At 54.0% G+C, this 16609-nt stretch overlaps 3 protein-coding genes across 7 annotated transcripts in view; all 3 read right to left on the bottom strand.

Annotated features, from left to right (window-relative positions):
* Positions 1–59: 59 nt before the first annotated feature.
* On the bottom strand, positions 60–2301 carry Ttc9b (tetratricopeptide repeat domain 9B). The gene is made up of 3 exons (XM_027941515.2): positions 1881–2301; positions 1100–1282; positions 60–169 (listed from the first exon to the last, which is right to left on the bottom strand). The coding sequence occupies exons 1-3, from the start codon at positions 2299–2301 to the stop codon at positions 60–62; spliced, it is 714 nt and encodes a 237-aa protein (XP_027797316.1).
* A 3167-nt stretch (positions 2302–5468) lies between these two features.
* Ccnp (cyclin P) lies at positions 5469–9774 on the bottom strand. Of its 3 annotated transcripts, XM_027941440.2 has the most exons (7): positions 9226–9774; positions 8963–9142; positions 7290–7379; positions 7056–7211; positions 6365–6523; positions 6131–6282; positions 5469–5719 (listed from the first exon to the last, which is right to left on the bottom strand). In XM_027941440.2, exons 1-7 carry the CDS (start codon positions 9229–9231, stop codon positions 5554–5556), a joined length of 909 nt encoding a protein of 302 aa, XP_027797241.1. In that variant the 5' UTR covers positions 9232–9774; the 3' UTR covers positions 5469–5553. The 3 variants fall into 3 exon arrangements, with proteins under 3 accessions (XP_027797241.1, XP_071461334.1, XP_027797240.2); XM_071605233.1 differs by lacking the exons at positions 8963–9142; positions 9226–9774 and having other exon boundaries at positions 7296–8506; XM_027941439.2 differs by lacking the exons at positions 8963–9142; positions 9226–9774 and having other exon boundaries at positions 7290–8504.
* A 4158-nt stretch (positions 9775–13932) lies between these two features.
* Positions 13933–16609, bottom strand: part of Akt2 (AKT serine/threonine kinase 2) — a 49892-nt gene continuing 47215 nt past the window's right edge. For all 3 annotated transcript variants that reach the window (XM_027941180.2, XM_027941181.2, XM_071604641.1), the window contains exons 13-14: positions 16484–16586; positions 13933–15507 (exon numbers count right to left, since the gene is read on the bottom strand). In XM_027941180.2, coding sequence (XP_027796981.1) covers positions 15428–15507; positions 16484–16586 — 183 coding nt within the window. In that variant the 3' untranslated portion in view covers positions 13933–15427. The remainder of the gene's footprint in view (positions 15508–16483; positions 16587–16609) is intronic.

Below are 16609 nucleotides of genomic sequence, written 5' to 3'. Positions count from 1 at the left end.
TGCAAGAGTCTGGGAAGTTCCATGGTGAGGTGGGGGTGGCGGTAGGCAGCCCCTCGCCCTCAGCCAACCACATCCCGGGCAGGGGCCCCAGCGCCACTGTCCTCCCGCTGGAGGCTGCAGCGGTTCATCTTCAGCTGGGTCAGCTGGATGTAACGAAGGACATTGGTGTCTGCAGGGGAGGTTGCAGGGCATTATCTGGGTGTCCCCTGGGTCAGCAGGTGACATCCATGCCACCTCAGCTTGTACCCATTGTCCCCCATTTCCAGGGGCTCCCCAACAGCCCATATTGCCAGAGCCATTACCCAGAAGCCCAGCTGCAACCAGCAGCCAGAAACATTTCACACCTCCCTGCTCACGCAGCTGCTGCACCCTCTGCCAGGAATGCCTCTTCAGAGGCTCCTGCCACACTTCCACCCATCCCCAGTGACATCTGCGAGGAGTCTGCTCTCCAAACCACTTAACAGGGAAGTTAATCTTGCTTCTGCTCCAGCTCTGCACCATGCACCCATGGTCAGCCCTCCTCTCTCCTGACTCTTGATACAAAATCAAGTGTCTGTATGCTCGTGGGGACACACATACACCTGGCCATTACCTCCAGAACGCCAGGGAACCTGCCTGGAGTTCTGCCACCCCTCAGCCCGTCCCTCCACACACTAGTTTCCTGGCACCACCTGCCCCGGGTGGATGAGTAGGTGAATGAGCGAATGGTTAGTGAACAAGTGAAGGATGAGTGTATTTGGGGTGGGAAAGTATGGAGACAGGATAACAGTGTGGATAGGGAAGTGGCTGAGTAGGTGAACGGGAGGTACCAGGATAGGTCAGTGACAGACTAGATGAGGAGTGACCAAGTAGATGGCAAAGGAATGGTGGGGGAGCGGATGTTTGGTGGAGGGTGGGTGAATGAATGGGCGGAGTGAGTGGGTGGGCGCAAGGAGTAGGTGGGTGGGGAGACAATGTCCAGTGGGGGGTGCAGCACTCCTTCCGGGCAGCTCTGGGGCGGGGGGACTCTGTTTTGCCCTGATTATCCCGACCCGGTTCCCTCTAAGCCCTTTCCCAGCCGGGGGCCCAGCCATCACCTCCTTCCCGCCCTGCCCCTCACCTGTGGGCTCCCGGCTGCGGGCCTCCTGAAGGTATCTCAGCGCACGTGCGTAGTCGCCCAGGTGGTAGAAGGCAATGCCGGCGCGGTAGGTGGCCTTGAAGTTGCCCTGCTGCTTCTCCAGCACCTTGAGGCAGTACTCCCGCACGCGCTCATAGTTCACCAGCTCCGACTGCAGAAGGCAAGCTGCAGGGGCGCCGGGCGTGTACTCTTAGAGTCTGGTGGCAAATCTAGAACCCACGTGACTTCGAGGAGTCTGGTCTCCCACCTACAGGGAACCTGGGTCCTACCCCATCGCCCAAGGGGGCTAAGGCCACCAGGAGGCGCCAATCTGCTGTCCCATCAGAATAGGCTCAATCTGCGCCGCCGCTAGAGGGCGCGAAAGACAGATACGCTCCGGTGATTAGCAAGGTTTCGGTAGACAAGAGTGTTAAGGGTCGCCGCAGAGGCGAGGGACTAGGCATAGAATGGCTAGCCCTTCTCATCTTAGGGTCACTATTGGCCGGGGGCAGAAAAATGACAGGGGAAGTGGGATTCTGAAGACCCAGATCAAAGCCCATTTCCTGCATCTCAGCTCCCTCCATTCAGAGACCCAGAGCTTTGATCATCTGCCCTCAACTCCTTGCCTTGATCAAGTTTCTGAGGTCTCTCTCAACAGACCATGCATGGCTGTGGCCCCTTCAGCCTCCAGCCCCCGCCCGCGGTCCCCAAGACCTCCTGATGGTCCCTCACTTCCCGCTTCTCTCACACATGCCCCTCTGCGTGTCCCCCGATGGCCCCGTACCCGTGAGAGAGTCATAACATTCCACCTCCGTGTTCTCCACCAGGCGCCGCTGCTCCTCGCTGAGGCGGGCGGGCCCGGGGCTGGTGGCGGGCCCGGGGGCGGGGGCGGGCAGGCCTCCAGGGCGGGCCCCCTGCGCCGCCTTCAGCTGCAGCAGAGCCCGGTGGTACTTGCCGATGGCTTCCCGGAACTTCTTCTCTCGATAGCAGCGCTGGCCCTCCGCCTTGAATGCCACGGCGGCCCGCAGGCTGCTGTCGAGCGCCGCAGCCAGCGCCCCCGACGGCTCTGGGGCAGGACCCGGTCGAGCCGAGCCATGGCGGGGGCCTGGGCCAGGGCCCGGCGGGGAGAGGGCGGGAGGCGGGCGCGGCGGAGGCTCCGGGGCAGCGCTGAGCATCAGCACCGGGGACAGCGCGCCGCGCTGCATTGTGGGAAACTCCTGCGGCCGCCGCTGCAGCTACCGCATCGCCCCCCGCGGGGCCGGTCCCCACCCTTTCTCCGCCCCCGCACCTCCGGCTGCCGATTCCGGCTGCCCCCTATGGGTCTAGAGAAGCCCCTCAAGACTTTCCCTTCTTTTCTTCAAACCAGCCCCAGTCATTCTCCTCTCCCTTATTCAACACTCCTCTCACCCGCCCGCCCTCTGTCTGCTCTCCTCCCCCGTGTCCAAAGCTCCCGAAGATTTTCAGCAGGAAAAGATGGGCCCAAGGGGAGGACCTGAAGATATCAACCTCGCAAAAAGCTGGTTTTCAGACCACTAAACATTTGGTGTATTGGATATAAACACGGAATAGGGATTCAAGCTGTCTAACATCAAATTCCCTTTATTTTCTCGCTAGTTGTATCTCACTTAAATTACCTGGAACTCGGAATCCAGTCACGTGGGTTAATAATATCCACCTTGGAATTCATTCACTTATTTATGCAACAAACAACTATTCACTTTATCTTTTCTGTGTCTGGCTCTGTTCTGTATGATTCTGGGATGCACTAAAGCCCGAGGACTTCAGACCTTACCCTCACCAGGCCCACCCCCCCCCCCCCAGGCCAGAAGAGCGGCAGACCTGTGACCAACAGTGACAGCCCACAATGGACTAGCTAGAAAGAGCAAGAAGAGAGTTCAGGACTGAGATGGTGGAGGCATAACAGAAGGCAAGGGCTCAGAGGAGGGGAGTGAGGGCTTCCTGGAGGAGGGGATAACTCTACAACCGAGAGAGATCGGCCTCTTGTGCTCAGCGAGCTCACCTCCTGTGAGAAAGCAGACTCGTCCCCAAGAAGTCCCCGAGAGAGCGGCACACTAATGAAAGAATATGCAGGGAAGGAGACGTGGGAGGTTCACAAAAGCAAAACGGGGTGAAGGGGACGATTGCCCTGCAGCCCTCCTTAGCCCCCCACTCAGCTGTGTGACCTCTGCCAAGTTCTCGGATCTTCCACTTCGACTTCCTTCTGTGACACGAGAATGACAAGTAAGTTTACCTTAGGTGAGGACTGAATTCTATCATGCAGGCAAAGCACTCAGCACAGGGCCTTGGTACAGTCATGGGTGATTTCTTACCATTTTATCCTCAGGTATTTAGCCACAAATACCTGACTTGGCCTCAGCATTGGTATGTACTTGTTTTTTAAATTTTTACTGAATTATGGTTGCACATAATGGCAGGATTTGTTTTACATATTTGTACATAATGGAACAATAATTTGGCCATACCTTTCCCCAGCATTTCCCCTTTCCCTCCCCCTGTACTGATCTCCCTTCCATTTTCATGAGACTCCCCTCCCACCGCCACACCTTTTCTTTCCTTTTTCCCCCTCTAGCTTCCAAATAGGAGAGAAAATGTGGCCCTTGACTTTCTGAGTTTGGCTTATTTCACTAACATAAGGTTCTCAAGTTCCATTCATTTTCCTGCAAATGATAATTTCATTTTTATGACTAAAACTCCATTATGTATATGTGTATATATATGTGATACATGTATAGATGTATAAACATACATAGACGTACATATGCATATGTATCACATTTTCTTCTCCCATTCATTGATGACACCTAGGATGGTTCCATAGTTCAACTATTGTGAATTGTGCTGCTATAAACATAAAATGCAAATGTCATTAGACTATGCATTTTACGGAGGAGTGGTATGGCTGGGTCATATGATAGCTTTATGTCTAGTCTTTTGAGGAACCTCCATACCAATTTCCATAGAAGTTGTACTAATTGACAATTCCACCAACAGTGTAAAAGTGTTCCTTTTTCTTCATATTCTCTCCAGCGTTAACATTTATATCTAATTGTCGAATTAGTAGTGAATAATCTTATGTATCTCCACTGTCACCTTAGGGGCACATCCTCTCCCTGGCAGAGTTCCAAAATTCCATGGCAGGCCCCACCCAATAGCCAAAACCTGAAATCAATACCTCCCATCCCAGTGGCAGCAGCTGACTCTGTTATTGTAATTTTTGTAAATTTCTTTTACTGAATAAATCCCTCCCCTATTCCCCGGGTCCAACATGAACACCCCAGGCATGGAAATATCTTCCTCTCTGCACCTCCAAACCCAGGTTTGGTTAGGAGTCTAAAGTCCCCGAGTGTGAATCCCAAAATCACACTAACTTTTCTGCACCTCAGGGGTGTCTGTGTGTGTGTGTGTAGTTTTTTTTTTTTAATGGAAAACATGGAAATCCATTGATTTATAACCAATGTTTTCTGACCTATTAACTAGCTAGGTGCTAGGGCACAGTGGTAATTGTGGGTGGTTGTACCTCACTCCCAGTCATTCTAGGATACAATGCAAACACTTTTACTTCTATTGTCCCCCTTGCCCTAAAGCTTTGCATACATATTAACTCACATACCACACCACTGTGAGGTTGCTGCTCTAGGTACTGACATGTGGCACTTTCAGGGTTAACTAAATCAAACTCCATTTATTGATTTCTCTCAAGGACTCTAACCAACTGATGACCTTCACAGGCCAGCATATGTGATGTGTTGGGCTTGTACAGCCATTAAAAAGGACTAAATGATGCCAGGAATGGCGACTACCATATGTATAATTGCAGCAGCTCAGGAGGCTGAGGCAGGAGGATCGTAAGTTCAAAGTCAGCCCCAGCAATTTAGTGAGGCCCTAGGTAACTTAGCGAGACCCTATCTATCTCAAAAAATAAAAAGGGCTGGGGATGTCTCTCAGTGGATAAGAGCTCTTAAGTTCAATCCCCAGTACAAAATAAAGAAAAATAAATAAGTTAGAGTTTGTTGAGAACATAAGGCAGAGATGTTTATGGAATTGCAGACTTTTAGACTCACTTGAGTGAAACCTGAGAAGCTGGCACCACGAAGGTAGAATTCTTCAGGACTGGGGCGGGCATCTCGGTTGCCCTCAGTTCCTGTGTTCCCAGCCCTGAGGCCCGGTTTTCCTAGCTGAGGCTCCGGTGAAGTCCTCCAGTGCCCCCTGGCGGAGGAGTTGAGAATTTGCATATTCTCTCTCCTCAACTAAGAACTGGGTAAGGATATCCAATCAGAGGGAGGAGAGGCCTAGGGAAGCGACCAATCAAAAGCGAGAAGGGGACAGAATTGGACAAGTAGGACCCAGCGCGCTCAGAATAAAAGAGACTCTTTTATTAAGGTGGGGACGAACACACAGTGAGAGTTTGCGTTTGTTTTCTGGGTGGGTCGTGGCGCTCAAGGAGGCCCAGGCTGGGGGCGCCGGAGCAGGAGGGCGGCGGCGAGGCTGGTGCCCTGGCGCTGGGGCCGCGCGTACTTGAGGAAGACCGCGGCGCGGCCTGGCGCCGGGCCCCGCAGAGAGGCGCGGACCATGCACCGCTCGAGGGGGTCCAGCTCCGCGGAGCTGCAGTGGAGAGAAGGGGAGACTGAGGCAGGGAAGGGGCGGGGAGAGCCTATCCCCGGGCCGAAGACTCGAAGCTGAAAAGATGTTTGACACGGGCCCCGGGGGCGGCCCCCTCGAGGTCGTGATGGGGGCACTGAATGCGGCCACAGGGAACCCAGAGATCCCATCTGCCCCCCGAGGCAGGCCGAAGGGCCCCCCAGCCTGCGCACACACCCCTATCCACTCACATCCCCCAGAGAAAAGACAGACCCTTCCGGGCATCCTCTCCGCCACCCAGAGACATCGAGTCCAAGTTGCTCCCGGTCCCAAATTGTCTCATCCTGACATGGGAAAGACCCAGAAGGGAGCGACCCAGAAGGGAGGCTATCTGAAGCGGCGGAGACCTACCACCGCCCTCTGCCAAGGCCACACCTGTAAAGCATTGGCTTGGGCCTGGAGCCCGCTCCGTCGAGCATGCGTTGCGCCAGGTTCAGCGCCGCAGCTGCGCGACGACCAGGCTCCCATCCCGCAGCCTCAGCCTCCAGTAAGGACAGCTCCAGGAAATAGGTGGCCAGCAGCATCACCTGCCAGAGAGGACGGGTGAACCTCAGGCTACGGCTGGCCACGCTGCTCCCTCGCACAGGCCACGCCCTTACCCATGCGCACCTGGGGGCCACTCCCGGCCAGCGCGGTGAGCAGCTCCAGGCACAGCAAGGGCCCAGGATAGTGCAGTCGGAAATCCAAGCGGCTCAGGATGCGGCGCTCTGCGCGCAGCAGCTCTGCCCTCGAGAAGGAGCCGGCACTCAGAAGGCAGAGGGAGGCAGGCTGAGGATTGCGGGGAAAGATGTGAGGTAGCCTTGGACTCCCAGCCCTGGAGCACCTGGGGTCGGCTCAGTCCAAGTTTCAGGCCTCAGTTTCCTGGTCTGTAAAACGGGGCCATTGACTTGTGTCTGAAAGTCGTGGATGTCACGAGCATCAGAGTCATAATGACCGGGTTCAATGTACCATTTATCCACTATGGGACATTCGTTTCCGCTTTCCATTTCTTCTTCACCCTTAAAACCGAGATGATACTCCCTACTTCATGACACAGCTTTGAGTTTATGCATGTTAACGCTCAAGGGGGACTATGACTACTGTATTCAAGATGGAATCCAAGTTTCAGCTGTTTAAATTCCGGGCAAGAGTTCCCTTATGGTCCGTTTCCTCCTCCTGTTAAAGGGACACATTAGCAGCCCCGTTCCTCGTACAGATTCGTTAGGATTCCAAGAGTACACGAAGAGTTTGGCGCACGGTGGGCATTTAATCAGTGACTACAGCAAAGGCTCCACCCTCCCAAGCCCCAGCCCGCGAATACCTCGGGAAGCACGCACTCTTCCATCTTGCACGCCAGGAACAGGCAGGCCATGCCCAGCAGCTGCAGGCGGTGAAGGCGCACTCTGCCGGCACGCAGGTAGGAATCGAGCAGGTGCACCGCCAGGTAAAGTGTGTCTCCTGCCAGGCACAAGTACTCCTGGGGAGAGGCACAGGTGACCATCAGGGTCTCAGGTAGTGACAGGGAACCAGCCTCACACCCTCTCCACTTACGTACGTGCACCTGGACCAGCCAGTCCACCACTAGCGCACGCATCTCTGGAGTCACTGGGCGGGGCAGGGGTCTCCGGGGCAGCGCGTGGCACACCTGGGGATGGGCAAGACAGGCCTTATTCTCCACACCTGTGCTTCTGTCGCTCTTGAGCTCCAGCCCGGGGTGCAACAGCCTCCTCCTGCAAAGTTGGATGTAGCAGGAGTGCCACACTGAAATCCGCCTCAGCTGCACCTCTTCCACAACCCCATCTGGAATCCTGGACTTCACTGTAGATACCTCCCTATCCACCTGTCCACTGTGGAGCCCCCATGGCCACACAGCTTCCTGGGCATCTTCCCCCGTCTGGGTTTTCAAATTCCACTCTTGGCCACCAATCCTCAAATCCATCCCCCTCAGAGCACCCAGAAGGGTCCATCCAAAGACAGATCTGACCAAGGAACCTCAGACCCTTAGGAGAAAATCCTAATTCCTGTCAGACTCTCAGACCCTGCCCCCAACCGATGTCACCTCTTCCCTCCCAACCCACATTTCGGCTACACCAGCCTTCTCTTGTTTCAGACTACATCAAGTTTATTCCTACCCCAGGGCCTTAGTGCTTACCTTGCCTCTGCCTGTAATTGTCTTTCCCTTACTCTTTGCATTACCTTCTGAGTCTTCAAGTCTCAGATAAAATTTCCCTTTCTCCATACTCCTCCCTCCATCCCACCCCTCATTATCTCCTATTTCCTTAGTATTTTCACTAAAGATAGCCATTGTTTCCCCGTGTGTGTTGTCTGCTGGCCCTGCTAGGCTGCCAGCACCACAAACGCCCTGAGCTACATACCCCCAGCTCTTTTTGAGACAGGGTCTGTTAAGTTGCCCAGGCTGGCTTTAAACTTGTGATCCTCCTGCCTCAGCCTCGGGAGTTTCTGGGATTACAGGCACGTGCCACCATGCCCAGCTCTTTGGCCCCTTTTGTAAGGACATCATCCCATTCATGAGGCTCGGTCTCTCTGGTCTGGTCAGCTCTCAAAGACTTCAACCCCTAATACCTTCCTACCGGAAATGTGGGTTCAACCTAAGAATTTGGGAACACAGCATTCAGCCTCCAGCAAAGGCTGAGCCCTGTGTTCCGATCACAGGGGCATCTCAGTTCCTGGCAGAGAACCTGGCCCTGGGGAGAGACTGGCGGGTGTTGGCTAAGCTCGCTCCAGCACCTCTTCAGGCAGTGGCATCTCGTGGAGACGGACGCCTGCCACGACCTGTGTGCTGGCCTTTGTGGCCTTCTGTAATTATCAAGTATATTTGCTAGCTGTCTCCCCAGAACGAGGACAGACTGTGGCTCATCGCAGCAGCTCCGGTGCCTAGGACATGCTCAAAAGCGCGATAATAAAGGGTTAAGCGTTTGTTAAGTGAACTCAGGAGGCACAAATAGGGTAGCCACGGGCTTTCGAAGGAAGGGCTGCCAACAGCCAGAGACCGCGGGAAGGGGTTTCGGTAACTGTGCGAGGGGAAAAAAAGAACCGCCTAGAACTTGAGATCTGGGGTGGGGGCCGGCGCTGGGAAGCCGGACGCGAGGCTGCGGCGCCGCAGGCGTGGACGCCCCGTGGAGCGGAGAGCCCGCCAGGCCCGGCGCCATCCGACCCGAACCCCAGCTGCGCGCCAGGAGTGGGACGGCGCCAGGGTCGCCCGCTCACCATGACTTCAGCGAAGATGTCCCCAGCGTACTCGCGTTCCCCCTCCAGCCCCAGCGAGCTCAGGGCCTCCTCCAGCCCCGGCGGCGCGCACAGCCTCTCCGGGCGTCCCGGGGAGACACTGGTGTCCCCGTCGAGGACTGGGGCGCTCGGAAGCTCTGAATCGAGGGAGGCATTAGGACTCTGAAGGGAAGAGGGGCTGGGGTCAGTCCCTGGAGAGAGGCCCACGCGGCAGCTGGGCCCCGTCCCCGGTCCCTGCCCCTCACCAGCATCCTCGGGCCGAGGCAGCGCGCCAAGCCGAGCCGGCGCTTTCAGCAAGGGCGGGACCCGCGCCGGGTGCTTTAATTAGTCCAGGCGCATGCGCAGTGGGCTCCCTTCACCTGGGCAGGTGCAAATGCAAAGACAAGGGTCGGTAGGCAGGCTCTGCCTCCTCCACAGGCCTAAGGTCAGGGGCTAGTGACAAATGCTCATCCTGCTGCCCAGAAGCCGCCGCCCTGAGCCTCGTTTTCCTCAACCATAAAACAGGGATTGCAGCCAACAGGGCTGTCCTAAGGATTTCCTAGGACTGTGCAGGGATCAGCACGGAGCCTGCTACCGGAAAAGCTGAAGGCGTGGGAGTGTTAAGGAACTGCTCTGTGCGCCGGCTCTTCAGTGATTGAATCACCTGTGGGTCCTGCCTTGCAGCTGCTCTCCCTGGGTCCATGCCCCACACTTTGTGCCCAACATGCAGCCAGAGGGATCCTGTGCACACCTAATGCAAATCACACCCTCCGTCTGTTCAGAGCTACACCAGGGCTCCCTTCTCCCTCAAGTTGAAGGCCCAGCTCACCTATGTCTTCTGCTTCCATCCCCCACATAAGCCTCTGAGCTCATCTGTCCATCCCCCTCACTCAGTCCCCCCCAGCCACCCACACTGGCCTCTTCCTCATACCTGAGGCCTTTGCACTGAGTGTTCCCTCTGCCAGAAATGCTTTTCCCTCAGACTGTTTCCCTCCCAAACTTCCTTTAAGGTATTTATTTAGATGTCACCTTCTCCATGAAAACTGCCATTCTAAGCACTTCTCATCCCATATTCTCTGCACTTATTCTCTCCTTAGCACTTATTGCTTTCTAACCAACCAATGTTCGTGAGCCCCATGATGGCAGGGCTTCTTGTCTACCATTCTCCTATTGCTGTATCCCCAGTACCTAAAACAGTGCCTGGCACATAGTCAGTGCCCAATAAATATTTGTTGAAGGAATGAGTGAACAGGCTAGACATAATTTAGATAGTGGCCCAGCATGCCTTTCTGAGGTGGAACAATGGAGCTGAAACCTGAAGGAGGAGAAAGATCCAGACTGTAAAGAGAGGGCAGAATATTCCAAGAGGTGGGACCAGCATGAGCAAAGGCCCTGAGGCAGGAAACAGCTTGTTAGTTTCAGGCACCAAGTCAACAACACTGGGAAAAGTGAACAGGAGAGAGAATTGGATATTGGATCAGTGGCTTCCAGTCACACAGTGAAACCCGTTTGCCCATTGTTACATGTGTCACCTCATTTCCTTCTTTTCCCCCACCTCCACTTGAGAAATCCTGGCCTCTTTATGTCCCCCAGATGGTGAAGAGACCAGAGAGATACTACCCTAACCAAGAGATCAGAGTCATCCCCAGTTAAGGGACAAACGGTCATCCTGTGCCTCCTCATAGTGTGATCTCAGGAAGGCATGTCACTTCTGGAAACTCTGTCCCAAATAGTTGGAATTTAACCCTGGGGAAACATCAGGCAATAAGCTCTGATTGAGAACAGTCTGCAGTATACTTACCCTGTGGGCTTCCAACCTGAAGATGCAGTATGGGAACCTGGTGGACCCATTAGCCAGGGCTTTTTATAACTATGAGGACATTACATGTGACTATTAGTAAAATTTGATTAAGGTCTGTTGACAAGAACATTGTGGCAACATTAACTTTCTGACCTTGATAACTGGACCCTGGCTATGTGAGAAAATACCCTTGTTTCATTACAGATACCTAAATATGAACAGCAGGAAGAGAGAAGGCCAAATAAATGTGATAAAGTGCTACGCAATGCAGTTTTTGTCAATTAAGAAAGTACTACGAGAAACATGGGTGAAGGATGTATTTTATGTTTTTCAGCCTTTTTTTTTTTTTGTTTTCCTTTTCAGTGCTGGGGATTGAACGGGGGACAGAGCTACACCCCCAGCCCACCCCACTTTCCGAGACAGAGTCTCACTAATTTTCCCAGACTGACCTCAAATTTTCAACCCTCCCATGTCAGAGATGATGGGATCACAGGCATGTGCCACTATGTCTGGCTATTTTATGCACACACATAAAATTTTTGAGACTTACAGAAAGCTGCAAATACAGTCCCCATCATCCCCACACCGTTTCCCCATTAACATCTTGGTGTGGCACATTTGTCACAGTTAACTGATACTGATGTCATTCACAGAATCTATGCTTTATCCGGTCTTCCTGAGCTTTTCCCTCAACCTTTTGTTTTTTCCCTGCCCCAAGATCCCATCCTGGGAACTAGCCCAGTCAACACTTAGGCTCCTACTGGCTCTGCCACATTCTTAAGAATTTCTTTTAAAGATCTTGACAGTGTTAATATTTTTTTTTAGTTGTAGGTGGTCACAACAATACAATCTCTTTATTTTTATGTTGTGCTGAGGATCGAACCCAGTGCCTCACACACATGCACATGTAAGGCAAGGGCTCTACCACTGAGTGACAGCTCCAGCCCTGGGTGACAGTTTTGAGGGCAGGTCAGCTATTTTGCTATGTCTCCCAACTGGGCTTTGATCAGCTTTATGTTGGTTCGACTGGAGTTTGTGTTTGGGGAAGCCCAGAGGCGGCCAAGCGTCACTCTAGAGCCAGAACACAATGGCTGAGGGCGACCTTGACCGCCTGGCTGGCAGAGTTTTGTCCAGTCTTCTCTGAAAAATCACTTTCTTCCCGTCCTCTGTCCTGTGCCCTTGGAGTCTAGGGCTGGGAATATAGCTTGTCTTGCATGCACAAGGCCCTGGATTCCATCCGCAGCACCACAAACCAATTAAAAAAAAAAAAAAAAACTAATTTTTTGACAGTCTAAGTTCCCCGGGCTGGTTTCTGACTTGGAATCCTCCTGCCAGAATTACAAGTGTGCACCACGGCATCTGGCCATGATCCCCTTTTGAAAGCTATGTGACTCATGTTAAAATCCAGGAATGCAGAACACAAATGCGGTTAAGATGTACAGTAAGCTTCATTGCAGCACGCTGGTAGCAGAAAAAAAAAGACCACAACCAACCAAAAAAACCTGAAAGCCAAGTAAATTCCTATCAACAGGGGAGACAGGCCCACTTAGGATACATCTGCAAAGTGTTGGCAGGGATGTGCACCAGAAGTCCCTCCAAAGGTGGATGTGTGGGTTAAAGGAACCTCATTCTTACCCATCACCTGATATGCAATATAAATACACACCTTGGTAGGGGTGGGGGCAAGATGTGGCAGGACATGCTCAGGGGTGTGGTGGCAGCTGGAAGGGCTGTGCCTTTTTATGTCCTTCTGTCCACTTGCAAAGAAGTGTATGCACTCAAGACTCCAGGACATGGGGTGATAGTCACTTTCTTCCTTATACTTTTGTTTTATTTATACACAGACACGAAAAAAAAAAAAAAAACTTGTTTAAAATGGACAATGCAGAAGATGGATTAATCTACTTAAAATTTGCAAAATTTGAAACTCTTCATCCTCAAACTAAGAAGCACCAGTTATCTCAGGGTCACTCCAGTTATCTAAGGGTGTTTCAAGCAAGGGACACAGTTGAGTGACAGTGGTTCCTCTGGTGGATCAAGGATGTACCACCAGACCCAGAGGCAGATGGGATGCACCCACTGCAGGGCCAGCCACGGTGCCTGAAGAACTGCACTCACCTTACCGAGGGCTGCGACTAGAGTGAAAAGGAAAGGCTTTTCTTTATAAGTTCCCGATTATCTTAATGCCACTGTGACATACTTTTGTAATTAAAAAGACAATAAGGTCCATATAAAGTCAGAAAACCCAACACGATGGGGTTGGGATGTGGCTCAGTGGTACAGTCTGCCAAGGAAAGCCAGCTGTACCTCTGAGCCACATCCCTAGCTCGCTCTTAAATTTTGAGACAGAGTCTTGCTAAGTTGCTCAGGCTGGCTTTGAACTTGGGGATCCTTCTGCTTCAGCCTCCTCAATCACTGGGATTACAGGAGTGCCCCACTGGTGAAGATTTGTAATCAGGACCAGACCTTCCCATGAGGCTCATTTAAAAATCACAAAGCTTCCCTGTGTGATGCCCTCCTCCCTGCAAAATCTGAAATGAATTCACCTGTGCCAGGCTTGGGAGAGGGAACAGTCCAGCCCAGCCTGTAAGGGCCAGTGACAAGCTGGGGACGGAGGGCAGGTCCAGCTCCCAGCCAGGATAAAAGGCTCCGGGAGTTGGAAAAGTGACTCTAGGAGCTGCAGGAGGCTGTAACCAGGTGCTCTGCTACTCCCAGCTGATGGCAATCGCAAATGCCATCAACACAGATTCTGCTCTGGAATTTGGGGGCCTCAAGCTGCGCGATTTAATATAAATGAGCAAAGAAACTGTGGCAGCGTGTACCTCTCCAGGGCTCAATGACCACATGAAATGAGCCAGCCCCTCCCACTCAGTTCCAGGGCAGGGATACCACACACAGATTGTTTAGAATCCCTCCCCTCTCGCGCCCTGCCCTTGAGTCCAGCCTCCTCTGGCTGGAGCAGTCTCTGTCTGCTCCACCCCAGCCTGCTCTGCAGTTTCACCCCAGCATCCTCCCCTCTGGCCTGGGCTCCCATGTTCATTCCCACTGCCACCTGCTTGACAGGGAACTCAAAGAGCAGTGGAGCAGGAGGTGGATGGACTCCATAGGGGCTGGACTCCATAACCAAGCAAGGCTGGGGGTGGCAGCTGGCAAAGTGCAGGTGGGGCCCTGGTCTGAAATGAGTGTCTTTATTGCTTGTACCGTACAAACACAAGGGGTAAGAAGGGCCAGTGGGGACAGGGAGAGCTGTCAGATAAACATCATACACATACGAGAAGGGAAAGAGCCCCCATACCCTCCCCACCCTCCCCACAATGTCTTTCTATGGACTGCCCAGTAGGGAGGAGGATGGGGAGGTCAAACCACAAAAAACAAACCGCACACACCCAGAGACGCCGGGGGCAGGGGGAGCGAGGACATGGGTGGGGAAGCAAGTGGACCCCAGGTACCCGCTCCCCACACACGATGGAGCGCTGGGCGGGTGGGGCCCAAGCGCACACACACCACGCACACTCGAGGGCCCAGACACACTGCCCTCTCTCACACACACACACACACACAGCCATGCACACCTGCATCCCAGCAGCTCAGGGACGCCCACGGACACAGTCCACAGCACACACACACACGTGTGCTTACAGCACTGACACGTTCTCTCCATCACGTTCACCTTAAGGCTGCAGAATTTGGGGCCCTGGAGATGGGAAGGGGTGAGGTGGCCTGGGAGCCTCCCTTCTCAGAGGCCCTTAACCCCAGTATGTACCGAAGATGCCCTCCCCTGCCCCTTCTCTCCCCAAGTCCATGGGGCCCAATACTGTCTCGGTGAGATGTGTAACAGCCGAGGCTAGTGCCCTTCTGCCTCAGGCAGAAAGAAGTGGACAATCCTGGCCCCCGTCCTCAAAAGGAGCCAAGGCCAGACCCAGGGTCCAGTGGGAGGTAAGGCCAGCTGGAAGGAAGCCCTGGTAAGGCACAGGGTTGGGGGGCAGGCAGGCTGGCCCCCCATTGTTCCTTCTGCCTCACCCACAGAGTTAGCAGAACAACTTGGGGAGGGAAAGGGAAAGGAAGGGCCAGAAGGCAGTGACCCTCTCCTGGTTCCCCATGACGCAGGGATCTGGCTCCATTCACAAGGAGCCCTAACCCCCGATCCCACCGGTCCCTGGACATTATTGCTTTTCTGACCCCAGTACGGGGGTGGCAGGTGGACCTCCTCTCGCCAGACCCCTGGGGCCTAGGCGACAGGCTGTGGAAGGTGGCACGGGTGCTGTCCGCTAGGCGGCCGTCCCACCAGAGGCAGCTTCATCGAGAAGCAGCAGTGTAGCCAGGCTGCCTGCGTGATGCCCAGCCAGAAATTCAGGCAGGACCCGGGGATCCATGCTTCACCCTCACTGGGGCCTGTTTTTGATTAAAAACCTGAATCCATCCTCCCAAACAGCCCATGCTGGGGTAGGAGGTGGACAGTCCCTCCACACAAAGGGGAGGTTAGAGGCCAAGGCTGCGGGGACCACTGAGGTGAATTTGGGGGAGGACTGAAGAAGGAACTGGAAATGGGGGTGAGAGAGTGAGGGATGGGGACACAAACCAAAAAGGCAAAATAAAAAGTCTTTTTAAAAAGCCACCCAGTTGGTGGATGGTGGCCATGCAGGAGTCCTGTGGTGGCAATGGGCTGCTCACTCCCGGATGCTGGCTGAGTAGGAGAACTGAGGGAAGTGCGTCCGCTGGTCCAGCTCCAGAGAACCCAGGCTGTCATCTGTGGGTCAGGAGGAAGCGTATTTGGGGTACTGGCCTGCAGAGGGCCAGAGGCACCCACAGACTCCCTCAGGATACACCCAGAGGAAGGATTGCAATGGGGTCACAGAATGAACCCAGCAGGAAGTTCCAGCAAGATTGGAAGGGATGGCTCAGAGGCACCTTCCTGACAGAGCCGCCGCAGCCATGTGCCTCCCCCAGGCCCTGGGTAGTCTTGTGTGGGGAAACTCCACAGGCCATCACCCTGACCCTGTGTCCTCTCAAGTGTCCTCCTCCCATTGTCTCCCCATGCCATCACCAAGGTCCAACCCAGACGCCTCAGGCCCAGTCCCCTACCCTGGCTTGCTTCAATCTACCCTCCACGTGCAGCCAGGGGATTGCACAGAACCCTCCCATGGTTCTCACCCCGTGTTCCTGGGATGCTCCCAACTCTGACCCCCATGCCTCCTGCCTCTTCCCTGAGCCCACAGCTACCCTGTCTGCAGCCTGTCCCTTTGACTGCAAAACTCTCTCCACTACTGGAACCAACATGCCACTCTTGCCAGAAAGCACAGGCCAGGTGAGGCACTTCCTCCATGAGACCCCAGTCCCTGGGCTTCTACACCAGGCTGACTGCTCTGGGCTGTCACAAAACCTAGACTGGGAGCTCTCCAACAGCAGGGCCCAGGGATGGCTGGGTCACTGCTGTGAGGCTTTGGAGTAAAAACACAAATAGCTTAAGAGTCAATGAACTAAAAAAAAAAAAGTCAATGAGCTCATTTAGCCCAAAGACCCCAGCCACCTCCTGACCAGTGCTTTCCCTGCAGCTCTGGACTGCGCTGTAACCAATGGCTCCTGGTGACCCTCACCAGACCAAAAAGAACCCAGCAGCAAAAGGCCTGCAAGCAGATGTTAGGGCAAACTGCCCAGAGGCAGACCCCACCTCTCCTCCACCCAGGCAGGCACTGTGATGGCCAACGGGGCCCCCAGACACTCACAGCGGTCCGGGGGTGTGATTGTGATGGACTGGGCGGTGAACTCGTCATCAAAGTACCTTGTGTCAACCTCAGATGTGACCTGAGGCTTGAAGGGTGGCAGGAGCTATGGAAGAGAATAGCCCAGAC

This window comes from Marmota flaviventris, chromosome 18 (genome assembly GCF_047511675.1).
Source record: "Marmota flaviventris isolate mMarFla1 chromosome 18, mMarFla1.hap1, whole genome shotgun sequence".
Classification (NCBI taxonomy): domain Eukaryota; kingdom Metazoa; phylum Chordata; class Mammalia; order Rodentia; family Sciuridae; genus Marmota; species Marmota flaviventris.
The sequence above is the reverse complement of the archived record's forward strand: the minus strand, read 5'-3'. Positions and strand labels throughout refer to the sequence as shown.

Bases quoted from the DNA above. Each gene is read 5' to 3' on its own strand.
- Ccnp (XM_027941439.2), bottom strand. From the start codon at position 7,673: ATGGATTTGAGGATTGGTGGCCAAGAGTGGAATTTGAAAACCCAGACG. The intron at 6,524-7,055 runs GTATTCGCGGGC...CGCAATCCTCAG, and splicing joins AAGAGTGCGTGCTTCCCGAG to CCTGCCTCCCTCTGCCTTCT. The intron at 5,720-6,130 runs GTGTGGCCTTGG...TCTCCACTGCAG, and splicing joins CCCAAGCCAATGCTTTACAG to CTCCGCGGAGCTGGACCCCC.
- Ttc9b (XM_027941515.2), bottom strand. From the start codon at position 2,301: ATGCAGCGCGGCGCGCTGTCCCCGGTGCTGATGCTCAGCGCTGCCCCG. The intron at 1,283-1,880 runs GTACGGGGCCAT...GCGCCCCTGCAG, and splicing joins ATGTTATGACTCTCTCACGG to CTTGCCTTCTGCAGTCGGAG. The intron at 170-1,099 runs GTGAGGGGCAGG...CCTCCCCTGCAG, and splicing joins CCGCAGCCGGGAGCCCACAG to ACACCAATGTCCTTCGTTAC.